At 46.0% G+C, this 25,180-nt stretch overlaps 1 protein-coding gene across 11 annotated transcripts in view; it reads right to left on the bottom strand.

The window, feature by feature from the left end:
• Pced1b (PC-esterase domain containing 1B) overlaps positions 1–25,180 on the bottom strand; it is a 166,401-nt gene that overhangs the window by 7,998 nt on the left and 133,223 nt on the right. For 4 of the 11 annotated variants that reach the window (XM_075960482.1, XM_075960484.1, XM_075960486.1 and 1 more), the window contains 3 exons: positions 14,981–15,176; positions 11,790–13,982; positions 3,628–5,275 (listed from right to left, as the gene is read on the bottom strand). The exons of 1 other annotated variant lie outside the window; for it this stretch is intronic. In XM_075960482.1, the coding sequence (XP_075816597.1) occupies positions 3,916–5,217 (1,302 nt within the window). In that variant the 5' untranslated portion in view covers positions 5,218–5,275; positions 11,790–13,982; positions 14,981–15,176 and the 3' untranslated portion in view covers positions 3,628–3,915. 6 more of the 11 variants (XM_075960485.1, XM_075960491.1, XM_075960488.1 and 3 more) reach the window with 5 other exon arrangements.

Here is a 25,180-nt window from a genome sequence, read left to right as displayed (position 1 = left end):
AGCATAAGCTGTCATCAGTGATTTTGATCTTGGCCATTCTTACAGGTGTAAGATGGAATCTCAGAGTTGTTTTGATTTGCATTTCTCTGGTGGCTAAGGATGTTGAGCTTTCTTTTATAATTTTTTTTTTTAAAAAAATGCTGCAAGATCCCCAGTGGCAGTAGGCAGCAGAAATGCTGTAGGTCCCAAATGGTGGTAGTGGGCCATGTGGTGGCAGACAATGGGCCCTGGTAGCAGCCAGTCCCAGGCAGAGACGGCTGCGGTCCCAGAGCAGTAGCCCAAGTGGTGGTGGCAGGCCATGTGGCGGCAGGCAGCAGGCCCTGAGAGCAGCCAGTCCCAGGCAGAGATGGCTGCTGGTCCCTGAGCAATGGCTGGTCCCAGGAAGAGAGACACACAGCGGGGGGGCAGAAGACAGAAATATGGATAGACACAACTTGCAAGAGTGAGGTTGAATATTTATTCAGGAGGTTATGAAGGGGTAAGGGAGAAGGGAGAGAGAGAAAGAGAGAGAGAGAGAGAGAGAGAAGAGAAGAGAAGAGGAGAGACAGAAGGGGGGAAGCAGAGAAGTGGGGAGAGAGGCAGAAGCAAAGCTGCCTCTCTGAGAGGAAGATGGAAAAGAGAGAGAGCTCAGGCAGGAAGCTGAAGATCAGCCTGCCTCAGTGGATGGAAGAGGGAGTGGGCCTGGCTTGTCTCTTAAAGAGACCAGGGACTAAAACCATAACAATTTCCTTAAGTGTCTTTCAGCCATTTTAGATTCCTCTGTTGAGAGTTCTCTGTTTAGGTCTGTACTCCTTTTTTATTTATTTATTTATTTATTTATTTGATTATTTGTTCTTTTGGTGACCAACTTCTTGAGTTCTTTGTATATTTTGGAGATTAGTCTTCTGTCTGATGTGGGGTTGGTGAAGATCTTTCCCCATTCTATAGGTTGCCATTTTATCTTGTTGATTGTGTCCTTTTCTTTACAGAAGCTTTTCAGTTTCAGGAGGTCCCATTTATTTCTTGTTTCTCTTCGTGTTTGTGCTACTGGGATTCTATTTAGGAAGTGGTCTCTTGTGTTTGGCCAACTTTCTAAGGAGTGCTTTGGTTTGGTTTTCCACAATTTGAGCCCTGTGGCTGCTGGAGAGAAGATTCGCTCTCTCCCAGGTTACATTTAGAAATCTTTAGACCGTTGCTGCTCGTCTGAAGCTAGAAAATTTTAGCACTGAGTTCATTGTCCTTCACCCTATCCTGAGATGATAGAAGCTGGTTAATTTCATCACGGAGCCCATTCTTTTCCTTTGTCTGTTTACCCAGAAATGATGGGAACAACTAACTAGAATCCTCATTTTCCTCACAATTGTCAAAAATTTTACATATAGAGTGACCAGATCGATTGTTTCTCACAATTGGTAAATAGAGATAACCAAATCCATCTGTCTCTCCCTAAGTTTTAAAAACAGTTCACACCATGGGGCTTTCAATACTCTGAGTTTCTAGGAGAGGGTTCAGAAACTGGAGAGGCTTTGGTAACTGTAGATGTTGGCAAATTGGAAAGCCTATGCCAGATAATTAAAATATTCATCCTTATGTCTGTGTTGTTCTAGAACCACTTCTGGTACCAAAATCTGTATTAGGGTTTTCTAGAGGAACAGCTGATAGAATGAATATGTATTTTCTATTTGTCTGTCTGGCTATCTACCTACCTACCTATAAGAAAAGGGGGTTTATTAGAATGGTTTTACAGCCTGTGATCCACCTAGTCCAACAATGGTTGCCTATCTAGTTAACTGGGTTTTAGTTAATTACAGACATAGTCAAGATGACAACTAAGATTAACTATCACCCATGGATTTTGGCTTTGTGACTTTCCACCCTATAAGAGAATACGTCTATATACGAAACATTATTCCTGACCAAACCTTTTTGCTCTATCTCCCTATGAACTGTCATTGAATGGCTATCACTATTTAATCCATAACCCAGAAATTCATCATCAATTTACCATCTGGTCCTTGGCACCACATCTAAGAACTTGGCTCACCAGGCACAATGAAAGAGATGAACAAAGATTAATGCTTACCAATCTGGGAGAGATAAAAGAATATCAGGCTTATTCCTGAAAGTATAAAAACTCAGTAAGACTCAGACCAGAAGTTGCATGCTGTTTGGAAAATAAACCCAGAATTAATGTACAATGTGAGGATTTTTGGTGCCAGGCCACAGCCAGACATTGCCCCTCTGATTCTGTTGACATTCTGGCAAATTGTTTGCTTTTGCTAAAACCACATTTCTAGGATCCTTAAAGGTTATCACTATACTCCTTCAACTATACACCATCAGATTGTCACACAGGTGCTGGCCAGTTTACACGGCCTTTCTAGGACCGGGGTGGAGCCATACCCATACCTTTAATCATCTCCACACTCAACACTGGACAGAGAGTATTTTCAGTCCCAGGACTTCAGCTGCTGGGATCTCTGAAGCAAAAACCTTTTTCCAGGAATATGTTCTCTTTGGTGGGATGATGACTAAGTGCTGTGTATTTCTTCTGGAACCATCTGGTCTCAATTCCTTGTGATTTCATGAATGTCACTCTTGAAGAATAACATTATCACCCTTTAGGTGACTATGAAGCAGCCCAATCCCTCAGTGCAAAACTGCCATCACCCAGATTTTACGTGCATCTTAGTTGAGTATTTTATCTGAGGAAGGGTCTAGCACTTAAACACATTTAATGACTTACAGAATACTGGTTGTGGCCATTTGAGTTGACCCCAAAAGGGCTGGTGACTGGGTGGTCCCTTCCAATCTGCTGCTTTACTCGACAATGATAATTCACATTGCCACTAGATGTGGCTTATCTTTCTCCAGTTTCCTTACACCCACAAGCCAGGACTAGTCATGGGGACTCCAGGTCAAAGGTAAACCTCCCATCTAACCAAGATGCATAGCTTTTCATTCACCACACAATTCCGAGTGACAGTGTCCCACCTCTGCTCTTCCCTTCTGGGGATGACAGCTGCTGTAACCTCAGGCCTGAGCTTGGAAAGCTAATGGAGGCAGGGGACATAGCTCAGTTGGTAGAGTGCTTGCTTAGTGTACATGAAGCCCTGGAGTTTAATTCCCAGTACCCCATCCGCCAGACACAGAAATGTATGTGTGTAATCCCAGCACTCAGAAAGCAGAGGCAGGAGGGCAAGTTCAAAGTCATGTTCTCTCTCTCTCTCTCTCTCTCTCTCACACACACACACACACACACACACACACACACACACACACACACACGTTAACGTAAACAGTAACAAGTATAAAGTAGTAGGAAAGGCTAGTCAAAACACTTCCTGCACTCAGTTTTCCCATCTGTAGATGTTTTAATGTATTTAGTTTTTCTAGTCCTAAAAGTCATCAATTCTTTGAGAAATTCGAATCACCGAAAGTTCCATTTCTGCCGCTTCCTTGTGAGGACTCCAATCTATTTACAGGAACTCTCTTGGAATTCCTTTAAGCTGTTTTGAATAGTTTACTAAAGGGCTGTCAAAACTACAGTCCTTGCTCTAAGAGCTAATGGATTAACTGCAAGGAGAGGCAGCCATTAAACACACACACACATGCTCTCACACACAACAGGCAGAACCACTTTCGGAAACAATTTCTGTATTTCAATTTTATTTTTACAAAAAGGCAACAAGAATAGCGATGGAGGGGGGGGAGGTAGTAAGAATGCTTGCTTGGTCACTCAGAGGGAGGAGACCTCCTCAGGCAGCAGGAGTGGGCCAGTGTGCTATTCCTTGTCTCTAACAGCAGTGAACACAGAGACTTCCAAGATGGGACTAGCTGGGCTTAAGTAGCAAGGTCAGTGTGTGGAGACTGAGTCGTGAAAGGGAAAGTCAATATCACATAGCCCCACCCAGAGGTAAAGGGATTTAAGTCAGACTACTGAGGCCTTGACTCTAGGCAGGCTGGGGCATGTCTTTGTGGTCGCCTGGGCCTCTCTCTCCAGGGCATATAGGGGCCGCGAGCAAGATGCCTTGGGAAACCCCTATGTACCACAGGGGCCTGGCGCTGGTAACAGGGTGGGCGGAAGTTGGGCACGGGTGGTTGGGGATAAAAACTAAAGTCACCCTCAAAGGTATATCCTCCGTGGGTAGGTGGGGGGTCATCTGAATGAATATAGAATTCATCTGACTGGAAAACATGGTCTGAGGAAAAATAGGCATCTTGTGGATAGTGTGGTAATGGGGGTGTCGCCTGAGGTGGGGGTAGGGAACATGCTAGGAGGGGTGGGGGGGGCCTTAAGGGCAAGCCAGGGGGTGGGAACAGTGGGCGTGGCCTGGGAAGAGGCATGGGTGGAGACAAGGCAAAGGCCTGGGGACCTCTGTTGACCTGGGGCTGCCATTCTTCTACCTGACTTGGACCTTCCCACACAACAGGACCAGGCTCCCATGGGTCTCGGTGGGGCAGATCCACCCCCCAAGCATCAGCCATGTGGGCAAGCAGCAGGTAGGAGAGCCGGCGGTGTGCATGCTCATTCCAGTGCACCCCATCTCCTTGCAGATGCTTCTTGGCCTGACGGAAGTGGAAATTTAAGTCCAGCACATCGAAGCAGCGCTTTGTTGCTTCGGCATGGCTGTAGAAATTGGCCTGGCTCACTCTTTTTTTCAGGGTGGCCACCGAGATCCGGTACTGGCCCTTACACTTCTGAGGGAGGAAGGCCGCTTTGATCTTGTCACCCAAAGGCATGGCAGTGTTCCACACTAGCAGGCATGACTTGGGCAGTACCTGGTCCATGCGCCCAAACAGGTTCTCCAGGTTCTGCTTGTAGCTACTCAAGGAATTCCGTCCATACCTGGAGACGTCCCAGAGGCAAGAGTTCATAATGATCACATCTGGGGCATGCGTGCCCGACTGCAGCTCCTCTAGGACGCTCTCCATGTACTCAGAATAGACGCGTGTGAGGAAGTAGAAGCGCACCAGATGATGGTCGGAGCAGAACTCGCGCACCTCGCGGTAGTCAGTGCGGTTGTGTAGGGTGTCCAGCTCGCCTCCCCTCATCAGCTGATCCTTTTCAAATGTCAGCTCCCCTTTGGTTCTGAGCTGCTTGTGACTGAGCAGGCAATCCTTCTGCAGCAGGAGCACCAGGTCCTTGTACACCGCCCTATGTACAGAGTCCCCAAGGACGACCACATACTTGTTATGGAGAAGCTGCTGAACTTCTGAGGCCAACAGGCGAACCATGATGCCCTGCGCGGCGCCTCTTAGCTCCCTCTTTTGCACAAGCTGGGTCTGGGAATTGCTAGAACAGAAGAGAGAGCGCTGGGAGGGGCTCACCCTTAGGCAGAACAGCAAGCTTAAGAAAGATAAGGGATAAGTACAGTTCGGGGAACTGCTGCCTGAGGGTGTGTGCCCCCAAAAAACCCACATTGCTGGCTCCAGAAGGCTGGGCCTGAAGTGTGTGTGGGGGGAGGGGTTGGAAGAGGGAAGGAGCATAAACCCTCCTTGATCTGTCTGTTAGGCCTGCAATTTGTTTTCCATCTACCTCCTGTTTACTTCCAACAATCACCATTTCCTGAAGCTCAAACCATCTTCAATGTCTTAAAAAAAAAAAAATCCAACTACTGGGCTGGGCAGATGGTTGAGTGGGTAAAAAAGGCACTAACAGCTTAAATTCCAAGCACAGACGAGCAGACCCCAGAGGCTTTCCCGGCAGCTAGTCTAGCCAAAACAGCAAGATTTAGGTTCAGTCAGAGAACTGTTCACAAAAAATAAGGCAGGCAGCTGTGCCTGGTGATGACCGCCATTCGTCCCAGCATTTGGGAGGCCGAGGCGGGCAGAACTCTGTGAGTTCAAAAGGCTAGGTGGGTCTAACGAATTCCAGACCAGCCAATACTACATAAGGAAAACCCGTCTCAATAAATAAATAAATGGGGGGGGGGCTGTGTAGAAAATGGCAAGAGGAAGACACCTCTCAGACCCAGAAAGACAAATAAATATTGCTTGTTTTTTTTAAAAAAAGGAAAGCATACATACTGACCACCAGTCTCCAGACTCGAGCGTGTATGTGTGTGCTTATACCCCACCCCCAAATGCCACCCACACGCTTAAAAAAATAAAAAAAGAAACAAAAAGGTTCCGGGGATAGAGGCCTCACTTGAGGCAAGCTCTAGGTTCAGTCTTCGGCTTCTACAACCAGAGGAAAAATGCTAATGACTGGCATAGTTTCCACCCTTCTTCCAAGCCTTTCTTGGCCTGTAAATTCCCAAACTGCCTTTCTAGTCTCCTATCAATCTGTCGCTTGGTGAATTTGCAGGTCCCCGGGGCTGAGTTAAACCTCAAATGAAACCCAGGCGGTGGCGGCGACACCTCACATCCCAGAACTGCAGAGGCAGGAGGATCTATGTGAGTTGAAGGCCAGCCTAGTCTACTGGCTAGGTCAGCCTCTGTTGTGGGACCCTGTCTCAAAACACAAAACTTCATGTGTGGTTAGGCTGCACCCCCTGGGACAATTAAAAAGTAGACTCCCACTTCAACACTCCAAACGTCACCCAGGCAGGGGCATAGCAGCCACTCCAGCGGTGTGAAAGCCGTTGGGATCCACTATGCCCAGAGAACTCTAAGGGAATATACACTGTAAACATTTTAATAGGCATGGGTGGATAACTGGCATTAAATTGTTTAAAAAAAAAACTGGGCATTTTTTCCCCTTTGGTTTTTTGAGGCAGGGTTTCTCTGCATAGCCCTGGCTGTCCTGGGATTTTCTCTGTAGACAGGCTGACTCTGAACTCACAGAGATCCGCCTACCTCTGCGTCCCCAGTGCTGGGAGGATTAATGGTGCACACGGTCATTCATTATTTCGTGAGAAAAGACTTTGCTGTATAATCGATGCTGGCCTCAAACTCCTGATCATTCCATTTTAGCCTTTGAGTGCTGGTTATTATAAGAATGTACCACGATACCTGAAGCTTTGTCTTTGAAACTGGGTCTCACTATGTAGCCCCTCACTGTCCTAGAATTCACTAGGTAGACCAAGCTGGCCTTGAAGAACTCAGAGATCCGTTTGCCTCTGCTTTCCAGAGTGCTGCAATGAAAAGGAATGGGACACTAGGCCCAGCTAACAAATGTCAGGGCTGTACTACATGTGGCTTTAAGTGGTCACAAATATAAACTATAAAAATAGGGAGCATAGGGCTGGAGAGATGGCTCAATGGTTAAGAGCACTGTCTGCTCTTCCAGAGGTCCTGAGTTCAATTCCCAGCAACCACAGGGTGGTTCACAACAATCTGTAATGAGATCTAGCGCCCTCCTCTGGCGTGTGGGCATACATGGAGGCAGAATGTTGTATACATAATAAATAAATGAATCTTAAAAAAAATAGGGAGCATAATACTGAGTTTTCACAGAACAGATAAAAATACTGACTTATCTTCCCCCAGTTTTTATTACTGCTCTGAGAAAAGAAGTTCTACAGGGAGTGGTGGTACACCTTTAATCCCATCACTTGGGAGAGAGAGAGGCAGCTGGGTATCTATGCCTTAGAGGCCAGCCTGGTCTACTTGATGAGTTCCAGGGACAGCCAAGGCTACACTGTGAGTAGCACCCTGTCAACAAAACCAAAGAGGAAAAAGGTTTAACAATAATAGCTCATCACTGTGGTGCACCACCCCGTGCATGAAGTAGAGCGCACACAGGGCTGGAGATGTGGCTCACCTAGCCCACGGAGAGCCAGGAGTTGCATCCCCATCACCACACAACCAGGGAGTGGTGGCACAAACTGTAATAGCAGCCCTTGGGAGGATCAAAGTCATCTATGGTTACTTAGTGAGTTCAAGGCCAGCCACCAAACAGGAGAACAGGAGACGCTGTCTCCAAAAGAGAGGGGGAAAGAATGAGCTAACATTATTTGTCTTCTGAGCTTAGAAACATTGATAAACTAGGCTTGGTAGTATAGGACCCTTGGGAGGCAGAGGCAGGAGAATTGCTACAAGTTTTAGGGCAGCCTGATCTACACAGTAAGACCCTGTCTCAAAATATCAAGAGGAAAAAAAAAAATAAGTAACAGGAGGGGGAAGGGAGAACCTCAGGGGGAACTGTCAGGTGTGGTGCAAGCTTGTAATAGCACACAGCTTGACAGAAAAGGAGGATCAGGGGTTCAAGGCCAGCCTGGGTCAAAAACAAGAAAAACCATGCTAGAGGAGAACACTGCTTTGGATCCACAATGCTGGGATGGCCACCGGCTCTCCTTGCCAGCTCTTTGTTACTTGGCCTCTCTGAAACACGAGGCCTGAGTGTGGAGCACTCCGATATTCTGTTTATTCTGCCGTGAAGGCAGACACTGCCAGGGGCCAGTAGAGACTGTCAGATTCCTTGCAGCTGGAGTTCGGGGCACTTGTGAGCAGACTGAGTGGTTGCCTGGTTCTGAGCAGCAGTGTTCTTAACCTGAACCAAGGCTCCAGCCAAATGTAAAGTACTTAGAACAAGGCCTGCCGAGCTCTTCGCACCAGTAGGAGTTAGTGATTCTCAGTGAGCCGTGCTACTGAACACCACCAGTTTAACCATCTGCAAAGGGGAGAACTGTTCACCTTTCATCCAGGTTCCACAAAAACCAAAGGAGACAACGACCACAGGGGAGCTGATGTTTACAAAATGAGAGAGGGATCGTTCTCCCCATTCCTATGTGATAGAAAAGGTTATAGGAATCATGGACTTATTCGTTTTTATTCATAGGCAAGGATGGAAACCCAGGGTGGATGGTTGTGTGTGCTTGGGGGTAGGGGTAATGACTCTATGACATCTCATCCTTCGGTCTCAAGCAAGAGACACAAATATTAAACCAGGTATTAGCATAGTCCAGGAAAACAAAATGCTGCAAACAATGACTTCCCTGAGGAAAGATGTGGCAGGATCTTAACCAGAGAACCTCGGAAAAACACGCTGCGTCCCCCACCCCCAGTCAAGCAGACCAGCAAGAATTCTCCATTGTCCTTCAGGGGAAGGTGCAGATAGCATCAAGGAGAAAGAGAGGGAGAGAGAACATTCCAGTAAGCAGCTGAAACCAAATCAAGGGGTGGGGGCGCACAAGAAACAGATGGACAAAGTCACACACCTTCTGCCTGGTCCCCAGGGGAAAGACTGGGCCGTGCTAGGAAGCCACTCAACACAGGTCAAAACTAAATGACACCTTTAGTAAAACCCCAAATCTTCTCAGACGCTTAACGAAGGCCAGAAACTTCCAGTCTCAGGTTCTTTTTATTTAGAAAAACTGAAACAAACAGGGATTTGAATATAGTCAGGCTAGAGCAAATTGCTGAAGTCCCTCATTAGTTCTGGAAGCGATTTTATGGACTCATTTAATTAGGGAGGAAACAGTGGGTCAGCTGTGGCACTCCAGAACCAGATACAAAAGGGCGGTCTCAGCTGGGCGGTGTAAACACCGAAGATCCCAACACGGGGGTGGGGGGGGGCTGGTGCTGGTTGGCTCAAAAAGAAAACTCAAAATGAGTTGCTCCCTTCCCTCCAGGGGAGAGATAAGGCTGCCAAGGACAGATAAGAGGGGGCTGACTCAGCAGGAGGGCTGTGCAGAAGTACCCAAGGCCCAGAGTCTAAGGACTCAGAGGGGTACAAGGCCTACAATTCCACTCTTAAAAAGTTTTGTGACTCTCCAAAGCTGTTGTGCTGCAAGATCTGGGCCTCTAAAGTTGCGGGAGAACTATGCATTAATAACGGCTACCGCTATTTTAAAAAAACGACTTTCAAGCCAATTTGCTTGTATTTCTTTCTCTACTTGGGGATAATTAATTTTTCAGAAGTTTCACAAGGCATGAATTATAAATCTTTGGCTATTACTTTATAGCTATTGCAAACCAAACCCAGAGCATTTATTTTTCATTAATCAATGTTTTATGGTAATTAGGTTAGTTTTTGGAAGAGTGAAAACCAACTAGGCTGGTTGCTCGGGAGATGGGACAGAGATGTCTTAAAGCATGATGACAGACCTGACAATTGGGATGCTGCTTGGCTTTCTAGCAGGAACCCTTATCACCATGACCTGACTAAAGCCCACTCAAAGTCCTTCAAACAGCTCCTTTCCCTTTAAAGGCATTTAGGGGGAACCTATCTATCTATCATCAGTTCTGGTTTTTTTTTTTTTTTGTTTGTTTTTTGAGACAGGGTTACACTATGTAGCCTGGTAGGCCTGTAACTTGATATGTAGACCAGGTTGGCCCTGAACATGAAGATCTGCCTGCCTCTGCATCCTGAGTGCTGAGATTAAAAAATGCCCAGCTCAAATAATTATTTTTTACTTTTCCAAGATCCCTTTCAATTTTAAGGCAATGCAAAAAAATAATTTCTCAGGACCTTTTGACTTCCTTATGTTTTGGCAATTGTTTCGTTTTCTAAGTTGAACTAGTCAGTCAAAAATTATACGGCCTGCATGGGGCCTAATCAGTTATGGATCCCAGGGTGGCCCCCAGGGCCTGCTAACTCCTGGACAGTGATAGCTTCTGGGGGAAAGGGCAGTCACTGCATTCTGAACTCGGGCCTGGGAACTCGCCACAGACTTTTGATTTGGGGCAAGTAAGCTAATATCTACTTTACACAGCACCAAAAGTGGGAGAAGCAGTATTTTAAAAATGGCTTTAGGACCACATCAAATATATAAAGGCATTGTGTAATACTATGGTTTAGTGTGGCACCATGGAAACCACTGCCAGGTGGCCACTGGGAAGCCCACATCTCATCCTCCCAAGCCAGGTGGCATCACCTGTTTAACAGGCCTCAGGCCTGCAGTCTATTAGGAAAAAATGTAGTTTCCAGTGTGTTCCAGGGCCTTGACAGCCGTCACTCTGCATATTTAACTTGGTAGCGACCTGTGACCACAATGACATCCAGCCTTTAAAGTGGGTTTCCGGTGGCTACAAATCGGCTTAGGCTGGTTTAGGCTGGCGTAGAGGCGGATACACACTGGGAACGTGGCTGTACCTGCTCACCCCACCAACATTCAATAACGCTGCGATTTGGCAGATAAATCACTGGAAGAACTTCAAACACTGTGAGTCTGAAAAGTTACAAAGCTTGAAATCTCTCAAAGCTCGAAAAATCAAAAAACAAAACAAAAAACTCTTAAAGTATGCATGTTTTCCCATATTAATAATCTATTATAAATCTTAAGGGCTACAGAAAGAAATGCAAGGAGTAAATTTAAGGATGAAGTAGAAGATCCTGATACTCACTATGCGGGTGCCATCACTTTTTAGAAAAAAAGAAGGGTTTTCTTTTTGTAACTCTGGCTGTCCCGGAACTCACGCTGCAGATTAGGCTGGCCTCGAACTCAGAGACCCGCCTGCCTGTCTCCCAAGAGCTGTGATTAAAGGCGTGTGCCACCACCGCCAGGTTCCCATTTGGATCTTTTAAACAGTTCCTAAAAGCTTGATTTCGATCGTATACAGGTTTTCAAATTTTTAGTATTACCACCCCGATTCGTTACTTCAGTTTCCCCTCTAATTTGTCTATTAGGGTAAGGAAAATATCCTGAGTTGGCAACCTGGCTTTCACCTCCAAGACACAGTGCCATACTGGTCTCAGGCTGGAGGCCCATCTCTCCGAGCCTCGGTTTCCCCCAGCGAGGAAGAGAGGGCACCCGGCGTCTCAAAGGCCTAGCCACGCCTGCAGAACACCAGGCCCCCTTTAAACTCCAGCAAAGCAAACTGGCCCCACTCAGGTTCTAGAGAAAACAGCCCGAGGACCCCAAGTCCCTGAGCCCCCGACCCCGAGGTCCCCCTTCCCACCGAGTGCAAAGGCGGACACGTACCTGCTTCTGGGGAAAGCCAACAGCCAAGTCGCGCGGGAGTTCTCTACACCCTCAAGCTATCTCTCCAGTGCGGACTAACCCTGCAGTCTGCATTTCAGTCACTAGTCCTAAGGTTAGCTCCCACCCTGCTAATTTCTTGCTGTTAAGAAAAGAAAAAAGAAAAAAAGAAAAAGGGGGGGGGGGAGAAGAGGAAGAAAGAAAGGTAACTTTGCTGGCTCCACCTCCAGGCCTGTCCTACCGCCTGGCCTTCAAGGCCAGTTTTAAAGCGCTGTTTGCACTGCCTGTGTCCCGTCCTCTCCTCCCACTCACTCCTCCTCAGATTTTAACTTGGCTTCCAATCGCTTCAAACCCGAAGACATTTGTCAGTAAATCAGCACTGGCTTCTTGGCTTCCTTTCAAAGGCCGATTCTTGACCTGCCCCGCGGCTGCGGACCACACTTCTGCAGCGCTCTCCGGGGTCCCTGTCACTGGGTTCTGTCTTGACCTGGATCCTTCGCGGTGCTTCTCGTTCTTTCTCAGGGGTTCCCTCAAAGCTGGTCTTTCTCAAGGCACTCTCACCAGTTCTCCAGCCTCCCGCAAGCTTCGTTTCAATCACCCTCCGGCCAGCGAGCTATCCCAGTTTTGCCCTATCTAGCTCAGGGTTTCGCCCGTTTTCCAAGTCAGAGTGTAAATGGCTTCTCTTCCCCAGATCCAGGAGGAAGAAGAAGGACCACCCATCACCTTATCAATACTATTTGTATGCAGATGACTCAGAATTGAGGCAATAAAGCCACCAGGCTGAGTGGGAGGGTCCGGGATTTGGCCCTGGGGTAAGATCCAGCTGGAGATTCCCGCCCCCCACCAGATCTGCACTCTCCCTGCTTCAGGCGTCGCGGCCTGGAGGGGAGGAGAACCACTAGGTTACCAGTGATTTCTTATTAGGTCGACGGTTACCCTTCCTCACCCCAGCCCCCCAGCGTCTCCTCAACTCCAGGCATTCAGGTGGGTAAAATTCTTTAGTGGGGGGAAGGGAGGAGTAACAATAGCCTTCCAAATCCTCCAGGGTTCTTTATCCTCTCACCAAATCGAGACAATTCCTGAGACAATTCCCTTCTGACCTTTGGACAGTCTTCCTCCAGGTAAATATTGGTTGTGGCCTGGAATGACGGCAGCCTGCTGTATGTGTGTTCAGAACTTCAATTCTGGATGGAAATCAATGATCTGGTGACAATGAATTCCATCCAAAAAGCTGGGTCACGTCGTTCTTACTTTTCATAAATGGCTGTTTCCACTCTTCTTGAAACATTAAAATCCTGGCCAGGCAGTGGTGGCGCACGCCTTTAATCCCAGCACTAGGGAGGCAGAGGCAGGCGGATCTCTGTGAGTTCGAGACCAGCCTGGTCTACAAGAGCTAGTTCCAGGACAGGCTCCAAAACCACAGAGAAACCCTGTCTCAAAAAACCAAAAAAGAAAAAAAAAATCCTTAACCTGAAATCCTGAATGTATCTCAACCCAACCATTGCTATTTATTTCCACTTTTTTGAGGGTGGGCACTGGGGATCCTACCCAGGGTCTGATGCATGTTAGGCAAGACATGTGCATCTATGTTATGTTTATATAGCAAACTGTATGTTAATGTTAATTGTAGGCCATACAGAATATAATATATTGGTTATACACTCCATTGTTAGATATGTAAGGTAGGCAGATACACATGTATATTGAAAATATACTTTAGGATTTTTCAACGTTCTCACAAGTGGAGCAGTGTTCACTTTCACTGCTGTTTTTCCTTAGTCTGTATGGCTAATATTTTTTCATTTTCCACAAATCCCACCCCCCATCTATGTGTGGGTGTGTGTGTGTGTGTGGGTGGGAGAGAGAGAGAGAGAGAGAGAGAGAGAGAGAGAGAGAGAGAGAGAGAGAGAGAGAGAGAGAAGAGCTACTCAGGGATTGGCCTAGCCTTCCAAGGACACTGCTCCTAAACACTTGGTCTGCTGTGTTTACTGGCCCAGTAAAGCAGCTCTTCTCAGACACAAGCTCCTCCCTCCACATCCCAAATGTTCCCAGAGTCCTGTGATCTTAGCGTCTTCCCCTGATGTGCCCTCACTTGCCCATCCACTTCCGCCTCTTTCCAGTGGACATTCAAGGAGCACTGACCTTGCTGACTGGACTGTTTGAGTCTCTCACCACCCAGTTTTTAGTTACCTCCACCTACAGAGAAATCAACAGAGGCAGGCAGAAGTTACGCAAAATCGCCCAAGGTTGCTCAGCTATCAAAAGTCAGAACTGGCCTGGTATTGATGGCAACTTCTGATGGATTAGAGAAGCTTGGGGTGTCGGTTTCCTTTCTTTGGGTAGAACCTAAGCTTTTAACTCCAGCTATAAATACTTGCTGAAATGAAAAGAAGGAAGTAAATTTATCTAGAAAGAAAAATTTGCATGTTTTTTTCCTCCTTGTTACTCTCTGCTGGACAAACTATTGTATACAAAACCTGTATTTTCTACATGGAAACAGAACAGGTGTGGAGTTTGTTTGGGTCCATTTCCACCACTCAGGATGTTAGCTAGCTTTATTACTAAATACTATTATTATTTGCGGTGAAATGAAGTATTGAACTGTAAACATTATCTAGACTCCTCGGGCGATATTTAAATGCTTTGCTTGGTTATCTGTGTGCTCCTCTTAAGAAACTTATGAACTAGGTATCTTCCATTTTACTCATTTACACATTCAAAAATCAAGATTGAAAAATGGACTGAGCTCCCTGCCATCACATGCTTATGAAAAGCAGGGCTGGGATGCCAAGCCTCTGTGGGCAACCGCAACAGACAAGATTGCACAGCCAATAACTAGACGTTGCACATCCTCTTTCCTTTAGCACTGAATTGGCTGTTTCCTTGCACCTTTAAAAAAAAATTAATTGTTTACCAGTCTAGACCACATAACATCTGGTCCCTCAGTGCCACCAAGTCTGGTGGCTGGAGCCCCCATCCCCCCACTTGCCCGGCGACTTGTAACCAGAAAGGATCTGAGAAAAGACTGTCAGAAAATTTAAATTTATATTTAAAAGAAAATGGTAGGCAGAGCCCAGTAATCTCTCAAGGTCTTTCTCAGAGCTTCCTCGGGGAGTAGGAGGGCAGCCTGGACTAAAAAGAGACTCATTAGCAAAAGAAAAAAGAAAGAAAAAAGCAATCTGGGAGGTACTTACTCATTGAAACCCCTGGTGGTATTTTTTTTTAAAAAGGTCTCTCTCTGTTGATTCCAGATCTTGTCCCTAGAGAGAGTCCTTTCCTGGCTGTAGATCTGAATGGCCCAGACTGTCTTCGGGGTAAATAAGTTCAACGCTGGGTGTTGGAACGTTCATAAGGCAGTGTCTGGGGAGGTGATGCCATTTCCGGTGGCCTCTGGGGCAAATGACAGGATACACACAGCATTTGCTTTCTTGCTTTTGAAAGACTAATGACCGAAGTTTAAGACTGTATCACTGATGTAGATGAAACATGAAGTAGAAATTTGGCTCCGAATTTGTGTTCCTTTTGCCTGTCTCCGTAATTTGAATGTAACTCTATCTTGACCCTTCCTGTTTCTTAACGGTTCAGTTCCTCGGCTTTTATTATCCAGGTGTGGCGAATACAATGTAGAAAGCTTTAGAAGTGGGGAGGAGGAACTGGAGAAAGAGATTTGGGGAGACTGGAAGAGAGTTGTCTGGCTTCGCTGTCTCTTATTCAGTAGCTACGATCCCATCAGTCTGGGGTGGGGGGGGAGGGGGCTCTGTTTACAACCAGCGTCCCAACTTCCGTCTAGAGCCCTCTAGATCTGCCCACGCCCTGCAGTGGGAGGACAGAGCCTCCACAGTTAGTAGTGGGAATATGGGCCCATGGCTGCCCTAGAAAAAGCCAGCCTGTGACTGCAGCCCCAGGTACAGGAGGTAAAGGTCAGAACCAGCACTGGTCCCTTCTAGTCCCTCTCTCAGACTCCCACTAGAAACTATCTACTGGTTAGAAAGAAAAGGGCCTGTGATTTAACAGGTAAGCACTGGCCTTGGGTTCTGGTTGGAATGATCTCATTTGTGGGAGGGGCTCTCACCTCCCCTACAAAAACCTAGATGAAAGAAGGAGGAAATGAATCAGAAAAGACTAGGAGGAGAAGCTTTTTTCAAAAAAAAAAAATTTTTTTTCTGAAAATAGTGAACTTTTAGTAGGTGCTTTAAGCACTTCAGAGCATTAGAATGGAGGTGTGTGTGTTTGTGCGTGTGTGTGTGTGTGTGTGTGTGTGTGTGTGATGAGCATGGAAATAGATCCCTCTGGATAAGTAAAAAGGGGGAATCTACAGTGTAGGTCAAGTAGGAAATCTGTAGTATAAGGATAAGTATAATATAGAAAATTAAGTCCGATCCTTCTGATAGCCAGATGTCCTAGGCTATCGGTCTCGACTGGACACAGAAGGGTGGGGTCCTTCTCGTATGGCAAGATTACTTTTGTTACCAAGGTTACTGGGTGCAGCCTCTAAGTGGGAAGAAATGTTCTCTTAATATTTCACCTTAAGGGGCTGGAGAGATGGCTCAGAGGTTAAGAGCATTGCTGCTCTTCCAAAGGTCCTGAGTTCAATTCCCGGCAACCACATGGTGGCTCACAACCATCTGTAATGAGGTCTGGTTCAGACATTCAGACAGAATATTGTATACATAATAAATAAATATTTAAAAAAAATTCACCTTAATAGTTTTCTACTTCACACAGTTTTCTTACTTTTCTATTTTCTATATTATACTTATCCTTATACTAGATTTCCTACTTTATCTACACTGTAGATTCCCTTTTTTTTTACTCATTCAGAGGGATCTGTTTCCATGCTCATTACAGTGTGTGTGTGTGTATGTGTGTGTGTGTGTGTGTGTGTGTGTGTGTGTTTGACTTAGGTCCCGCCCTCTACCCTCTACCTCAAGCTACAGCCCCAGCTTCTAACTGCAGTGAGCCAAGTGTAGTGGCGCATGCTTACCACCCCAGCACTGGGAGGGTGGAGGCAGGAGGATTGGTACCCAGGCCAGCTTGAGCCACAGAGGGAGAACCTGTCTCAAGCACAAACAACAAAGGATCCCAGGACCTTCCTGAAGTGCAGAGCCTATGTTCTTTATTTGAGGTTTTGTTTTTTTCACTATGTTACAGGTAAGCTGGTCTACAAAGTGAACTTCATTGTTGTCTCCTGAAAAATATTTTATGTCAACCACCGCACGTGTGCCTTAAAATTTAACGGTATACTTTCTGCATGGTCTGCATCTTGCCTAAACTATTTTTTTTTCATCTTGACCAAATTGTTTTCTAGGTTTTAATGAATTGTAATACAATCATTACAGTGTCTCCAGACACGATTTTGGTCTAGAACCCAACTGATAACCTGATTGTTTTAAAATTTATTCTATAATTTGAGGGCCTCTGCCCTGACCTGGATTCTGTACAATGAGTTTCAGATGTTTCCAAGGTCTGAGCTTCAGCAAGTCTGGGCACTGTGAGAAGCTGGGGAGGGTTCTCGGGGTTCTGTAATCAGGAGCCCAGAGAATAGAAGAGCAGTAGTAAATTCAAGTGGTGGTCAGGCTTCTATGCTTCACCTTTAAAGTAAGGTTGCACTGGGCGGCAGTGGCGCACACCTTTAATCCCAGCACTCAGGAGGTGGGGAGGGGGCAGAGGCAGGTGGCTCTCTGTGAGTTCAAGGCCAGCCTGGTCAACAGAGCTAGTTCTAAGACAGGCTCAAAGCTATACAGGAAACCCTATCTTGAAAAACCAAAAAAATAAATAAAATAAGGTTGCTTGAGGTCAGCGGCTGGTTTTCCTGCTTCCAGCCTTGATTTTGAGCCATGTCGACAGCCTCCATTGCTGATCTGGCACCATTGGATGAAGAGCCTACTGAAGCTTCGTTTTTACCCACCCCTAAATATACTTCCTTCCTCCCAGGGCTCCCCTTTCATGACTGCAGCAGGCTCTTCGCCGCACCTTCACTTTGCAGGTGGTGAACCGGAGACTCTGCACAAACTCGAATAACTTCCTGATAGAGCAGGGAAGGATTTTAGAGCCAGTCCTTCCAACTAACTGCTCAGTGGTCATCTTTGCTGCCAGGTGGGGGTGCTGCCAGGGTTAAGCATAGCTGAATTATGTTGTTTAGTTTTAGAAAGGGTAGTGGCTGGGGATGTGGCCTGCTGTGCATGAAGCCCTAGACTCTGTTTGTCACATAAACTGACGGGATATGAATGGTACTATGTGTGCTCACTTGCAGCAATAGGGAGATGCAGGCAAGAGGATCAGAGATCCACGGTCATCCTTGACTACCTAGGGGCTTGGTAGTGAGCCCAAGCTACATAGGCTCTGCAGTGAGTCTCTGTGTTCCCAGATCTCAAAGACGCTATGCTGATTATTCTATCAGAAACACTCTATACAGATATTTCATAACTGAAGGGATTCCGTATAGCAACAATTATCGTGTTGACTGTAGGAAGCTCTGGGCCACCAATAAAGCCAAAGATGAGTGCAGAGACAATGGATGTTTTCCTGAGACATCTCAGATAGGTATGTCAAAGACGATAAAGCATGCTGACATACAGCTAAAATGATCTATTTACCTTGAGTTATATATGTAAAACCTCGCTCTCATTCCTAAACCTGAACAATAACGTATACTTTGCCATTTTGTTTATGAAAGCAAATTCTCTACCCTGTAAGCCTTCTTTTAAATTATGCTCTCTGAGCAATTCAACATAGAAAGTCACAGGTCGTAGACATAGTCACTGTAAAGACAGTCAAGGTGTTGGAGGCATGGCTGGTTGGTAGAGTGTCTTCTGCACAAATACGAGGACCTGAGTTCAGGTCAGCAACACACACAGATGAATACAACACACACAGATGAATACAACACACACAGATGAATACAACACACACAGATGAATACAACACACATAGACAAACACAATGAAACAATAAGGTGGGCTGGAGTGGGCTCAGTGGCTGAGGGCACCTGTTGCTCTTGCAGAGAACTGTGTTTGATTCCAAGCACCCACATGTTGGCTTACAATAAACTCCAGTTCCAGAGGATCTGACACTGTCTTCTGACCTTCAAGTGTATCAGGCAGGCCCATGGTATATACATATACATACATACACACACACACACACACACACACACACACACACAAGCAAAACTACTCATATACATAAAACAGTAAAATAAAATTAATCTAACCATACACAGAGTGCTCCTTTGAGAAGCCTACATCCACACATTGGTGTATCTATTCTTCCCCTGCGCAACTCTTTGCATTACCCCTGTGCTAAAGATCCGTGGTAAAAACGTCTTTTGCTGGGCCGGGTGGTGGTGGTGCACGCCTTTAATCCCAATTAAAGGGAAAGGCTGGTGGATCTCTGTAAGTTCAAGGGCAGACTAGTCTACAAGAGCTAGTTCCAGGACAGGCTCCAAAGCTACAGAGAAACCCTGTCTTGAAAAACAAAGCAAAACGAAAATGTCTTTTGCCAGGCGGTGGTGGCTCATGCCTTTAATCCTAGCACCTGGGAGGCAGAGGCAGGGAGATCTCTGAATTTGAGGCCAACCTGGTCTACAGAGTGAGTTCCAGGATAGCCAGGGCTACACAGAGAAACCCTACTTCACACAGAAAACAAACAAACAAGTCTTTTAATAAATTTCAATTCTACTTCATGCCATCTTGTCTTAAAATTTTTTTCTATGGCAGAATGAAAAAATTCTGGGCTTGCCTAAGTGTAGGCCCCTAAGGATCAAAGGGACTTGTCAGGATGTAGCGTGTGACTTTCCTGCCTCCACTGACACCTGTCTTCCTTCCTGAAGATCTAGCATCATTTTTTACTAAGACAATTTGTCTGGGTTATAGACAAGGGCCAAACTAAACAGATATTAAACTGCAAAATTTGTTTGGAAAAACCATTCAGATTGTTCCAAATGGTCAAATAATTGAAATGCTATTAAAAACCAAATAAACAAAAAAGCCAACCTATTACTGGGCTGACAATATCAGTAGTAGAGCCATTCAGACCAGCGACAGTCTGGACCCCAGATGCAGACAAAGCTATCCTTTGGAGATGCAGCCCATGACTGACCTTGGTTTAGGGTCTGTGCAGTGATATTTCATTTGTATTTTATAAATAAAGCTTGCCTGAAGTTCAGAGAGTAAAACAGCCGCACTGATTAGCCTTACAGACCAGGCCGTGGTGACACACATATTTAATCCTAGTAGCCACACTAGTTTGCCATAGAAACCGGGCAGTAGGGGTGCGCTAGAGAGGACCATAAGGAGAGGAGACAACCCTCACGCAGTCTCATTCTGAGATTCCTGGAGGCAGGATCGCCATCTCAGACTGAGGCAGAGGTGAGAGCTGGTGGCTGGCTGTTTTGCTTTTCTGACCTTCAGGCTGAACTCCAATTTCTGTCTCTGGGTTTTTATTAGTTGTGCTCTAGGTTTGTGTTCTCCTGTGTGGAGAGCACTGAAACTTACGCTCCCAGGAATTTAACTCCACATCCACTGGTGGTGTGGACGGAGGACAAGGCTGTGATGTCGTGGAATAAGTTAACTTGAGACCGCCTGGCTGCGGGGCCAACAGACTGTGACACCTAATGGAGTCTCATATGGTTCCATGACCCTGGTGGTCACCGAATCCCTCTAAATCTACTTCTTCATTTGTAAAATGGTGGCCGTAATAAGCACTATGTGAATGCAGTGACTGAATGAGAACATAGACCTGGACAGTGTGTCCACAGGGGTCTAGAATGAAGATCTCCACGCTGTCACCACGGCCCGTCTCTTCATTCTCCTCTCTTTGAGTTAATAAGTTACCACCATAGGCTTGTGTGCTTGTGGGACGACCCAGTCAATGGGGAAGTGGGTACACTAGAGCCACGTCCTTGCCTTGGTAAGGGCAGATTATCAATTACACTTGTGACTGGGGGTTGGCCCTGGATAGGAACACATCTGGGCCACCAGGAATGAGGGGATGGGAAGGTGGTATTAGAAATTGAAAGAGACAGAGGGTAGAACATGTCTCTTGGGTGGGGGGGAGACGTGCTGTACCTGCAGAGCAACAAGAAGGGACCACACACTAAGGCTGCTGGCTGAGTTCTTTGGTTTTTCTCAGCAAGGTGGGTGCAGGTTTAGAGCAGGCCTTGAACTCACTATCCACCTGCCTCTGCCTCTTCGGTGTTAGGGTTATAGGAGCATTCCACACCCAGCCATTTGTGAGGGTTTTTTTTTCATTATTTTATTTTATTTATTTTATTTTTTGTTTTGAGACAAAGTCTCACTATATAGCTCTAGCTTGCCATACCCCATTTGTAGATCTGGCTGGCCTCAGATTTTTGGAGATCCACCTGCCTCTGTTGGGATTTTAAAGGATAATTTTATTATTATCATTATTTTATGTGTATGCATATGGGTTTTTGCAGATGAGTGCAGGTACCTGCAGAATCTACACAGGCTATCAGACCCCCTGGAGATGGGGTCACAGGTGGTTGTGAGCTGCATGACATGGGTGTTGGGAACCACTCTCAGCTTCTGAGCGGCCTTTCCAGCCGAGGGGCTCTGCTTTTGGTTGCATTAACGTAGGCTGATGCTACAAATCCATACTTAGAGTCATGGTTAACTTAAATCCAAGCACAGAAAACAATTACATTAACCAATTACTTTAATTACAGAGTGAGACCTATTTTAACATGAGGGCAAAAATAATAATGGGCTTTTCTCCCTCCTTTTTGGTGGTGTTGGGATATGGAACCCACAGCCTCACAGACATTTAGCAAACATTCTGCCCCTAGCCCAATTAGCGCTTCTTCAATATCAAACCTTTATTAGTCCCAGACACAGACTAATTTACGCTTACCTATTTCACCCACCTTCTCTAGTTGATGGAGCAGTGCTTCTCTTCTGGGAATGGGTACTATGAGTGGCCAGAAATCAGCCCATTCAATATTTACATAGGGATGCATTTTCTTCAGCTAACAGGTATTTGCATTCAAACCTATGCATGGTTACCTTTAAGTGACGGCCAAATTCAGCAAATCAAAACCCATGTTTTTTCCTTGCTTGTATGAATATAATAACCTACAATAGTTTTGGTTATTTCTCTTCAAGAATTGGCAATTTGTATATCCCCCGCCCCCAGTCCGAGACAGAGTGTAGACAGAGGTTTCTGTCCCACCTGGTCCTGTAGTCGTTCAGTCCCAAAGAAATACACAGAGGTCTACATTAGTCATTAACTGGTTGGCCTAGTAGCTCAGGCTTCTTATTAATTCTTATAACTTATATTAGCCCATAATGCTTGTCTGTGTTAGCCATGTGGCTTGGTATTTTTTTTCGGCCACTGCAGACTGAGCTTTCCTCTTCCCAACATTCTCCTGTTTTCATTGCCCCACCTCTACTTCCTGCCTGGTAGCCCCACCTGTACTTCCTGCCTGGCTACTGGCCAATAAGCGTTTAAAATACAAGGGTATAGACCACTGTCCCACAGCAATAGAGTATCTCTGTAGCTTTGGAGCCTGTCCTGGAACTCACCTGGTAGACCAGGCTGTTCTTGAACTCATGGAGATCCACCTGTCTCTGCCTGCTAAGTACACTACCACCTGGCTTTCTTTTTAACTTTTTTTTTTCAATTTGTACTTTTAAGTACATATGAATAATCAAGTGTCTGTAACCTCAGCACTGAGAAGCAGAAGCAGGAGGATTACTGAAAGTTTGAGGCCAGCCTGGTCTATATAATCTGTTTCGAATCAGTCAAACCTACATGTTTAAACTGCCTCGCAAAACAAGAAGTACATTTGAATAATTAATAATTAATATATAATAATGAATTGCCTCCTCTAGTAGTATATGAAGAACTGTGCGGGGTTGGGGCTGTAGCTCAGTTGGAGAATGTTTGCCTAGCGTGCACAAGGCCCTGGGTTCAATCCTCGGCACTGCAAAATGAACACCACCTTCCTTTCCATTTAAACCTAACCTGGCAGTGCACTAGGTGGGCAGTTCCAGAACATGGAGGACTGAGGAGGGAGGATCACCATGAGTTTGAGACTCGTCTGGGCTACCTAGCAAGAACCTATCTTAGAAAACAAAAACAATAACAAAAGAATTTGGAGAGGACAGGAACGATGATGGATGGCTCAGTGGTTAACCCTGTGCACTGTTCTTACCAAGGGTCAGAGTCTGGTTCCTAGCACTGGGCAGGCAGCTCACACTCAGTTTCAAGGGAATCCTACGTCTCTGGCTGCTTCTCGCGTGACACACACACAAAATATTTTCTTTGTTTGGGCGGTGGTGGCACACGCCTTTAATCCCAGCACTTGGGAGGCAGAGACAGACAGGTGGCAGTGAGTTCAAGGTCAGCCAGGGCTGTGACACAGAGGAACCCTGTCTTGAAAAACAAACAAACAAATAAATAAATAATAAATAAATTGAGGTAGGGTTTCAAGGTGTAGCCCTGGTTGTCCTGGAGCTCACAGAGATCCACCTGCCTCTGCCTCCTGGGTGCTGGGATAAAAGACTTGTGCCACTACCACCCGGCAAATAAATCTTTCTTGGAAAACAGAAGACTTTGGAAGCCAGGTATTTAACACCTATAATCCTGGTACTTGGAGACTGAGACCAGAAGTTCTAACCCAGCCAGGATTACACAGTAAGAACCTTGTCTATACATAAATAAATCAAATTTTGAGAGCTGAATTAAAACATCTCACAAAGTCCAGCTTAGTAACAACTAAATTTTGTGCTAAATCAGCATATGTCAATTTCTCTTTGGTTATTGCTAAGTAGGATCTTAGGATGTTTGAGGTGGATGATATGAGAGACCCAAGAAACTGTCTACAAGCTGTCTTGGAATCTTTGTTTTATGCTCAGTCTTCTCTCGGCTCACGCATGGCTTCCTGGTTCAGAGCACCGGCTTTGCAGGCTGGGAAAGTAGAAAGGGTCTCAAGTCCTTGACTCACAAATCAAGCGTGACTCTGGACGCTTGATTCCTGTGGACCCATTTCCCAGTGTCAGCTATTAAATGTGAGGGTCGAGCGGCACGGATCTCAGTTTACTCGAGGAAGTAGTATGTGTGTGGTGGGGGTTGCGTGTTTGGGAGGTGGAGGGTGGTGTAGCTCAACATGCCTACAGTCATCTTGGCTCAGTGTGCCTACTGGGCAGTCCTGGCAGATATCCCAAGCTCTATAGCAAACAAAGTTATTAGGACAGTCAGTCGAGCGTGGCGTGCCAACCACTGATGCCCAGATTGTTTTTGAGAAAGGGCGATCCAATCCTGTTGACCACGGCCCAGCTCAGCAAGGAGATGCCTTCCTCTTGTAGAGCTTAGGATCCTCTTGCCTTGGTGCTGCTTAAACCATTAAGTCTCCAATAAAATGCCATGGGGCAATCTGGACCTAGCAGTCTCTTTCCTTGGTTCTCAGGCCCCTTCTACCTCTGTCCTTTGGCTCTAGTACACTGTGAATGGGGTTTCCAAACAATGTATGAACAGCCATACTTTAATCATACATAATAATACTTTAAATACTTAGTCACAGAGCCAGGCGGTGGTGGCGCACGCCTTTAATCTCAGCACTCAGGAGGCAGAGGTAGGTGGATCTCTGTGAGTTGGAGGCCAGCCTCATCTGTAGACTTAGTTCCAGGACAGTTAGGGCTACACACAGAAACCCTGTCTTAAAACTAACAAACAAAAACAAAACAAAACAAAAACTCCTGATTAGCCACAGGTAAAATGCAAATGCTGACAGTACCCTGTGTGATGAACACAGCTCTGAGCGGTCATGAGAGCATCCTGTAGGAACGAACTCTGCAGGTGGACAAGGATAACACAGGCTGTCTCGAGGCTTAGAAGACCGAGCAGCCTTTCCCATTGCAGTCAGGCTCAGCGGTGAGCTTGGACCACGCAGCAGCAAGCTTGCATGGTCCCACGGGCACAGGTTTTCTTTTCTAAGCCTTTTCGCAAAAGATACCTAAGCACTGCATGAGACCGGAGGCCTTCTATTATTTTAGAAATGTGTCTCTCCCCTGTAAATAATGTCAGGGGACTCCAAGTCACCGAGGCAGTGTGTTCTGATTCCATGCTGCGCTCACCCGCACTCCTTCACCAGTCTGACTGTTTTTAGATGCACAGTTGAGAGGTCCGTGCATGTTTGTGGTTGCACAGTAATTTTCATTCTGCAAATCTGAATCTCTACATCCCATTCCCCCAGACCCTCACTGCAGCCGCGTGTTCTCAGCACACCCTACGCTAGGAGCGATCACATACTACCTGTGACATGCTTTCTGTCCCCAAGTAACTTAGCTATTCCCTGGTTACCATGACGTCTGTTGCTCAGTCCACACTAACGCCAACGCCAAAGCTTTATCCTAGTCAGGGATGGGGGTGCA

This window comes from Microtus pennsylvanicus, chromosome 2, assembly GCF_037038515.1.
Source record: "Microtus pennsylvanicus isolate mMicPen1 chromosome 2, mMicPen1.hap1, whole genome shotgun sequence".
NCBI lineage: Eukaryota > Metazoa > Chordata > Mammalia > Rodentia > Cricetidae > Microtus > Microtus pennsylvanicus.
The sequence above is the reverse complement of the archived record's forward strand: the minus strand, read 5'-3'. Positions and strand labels throughout refer to the sequence as shown.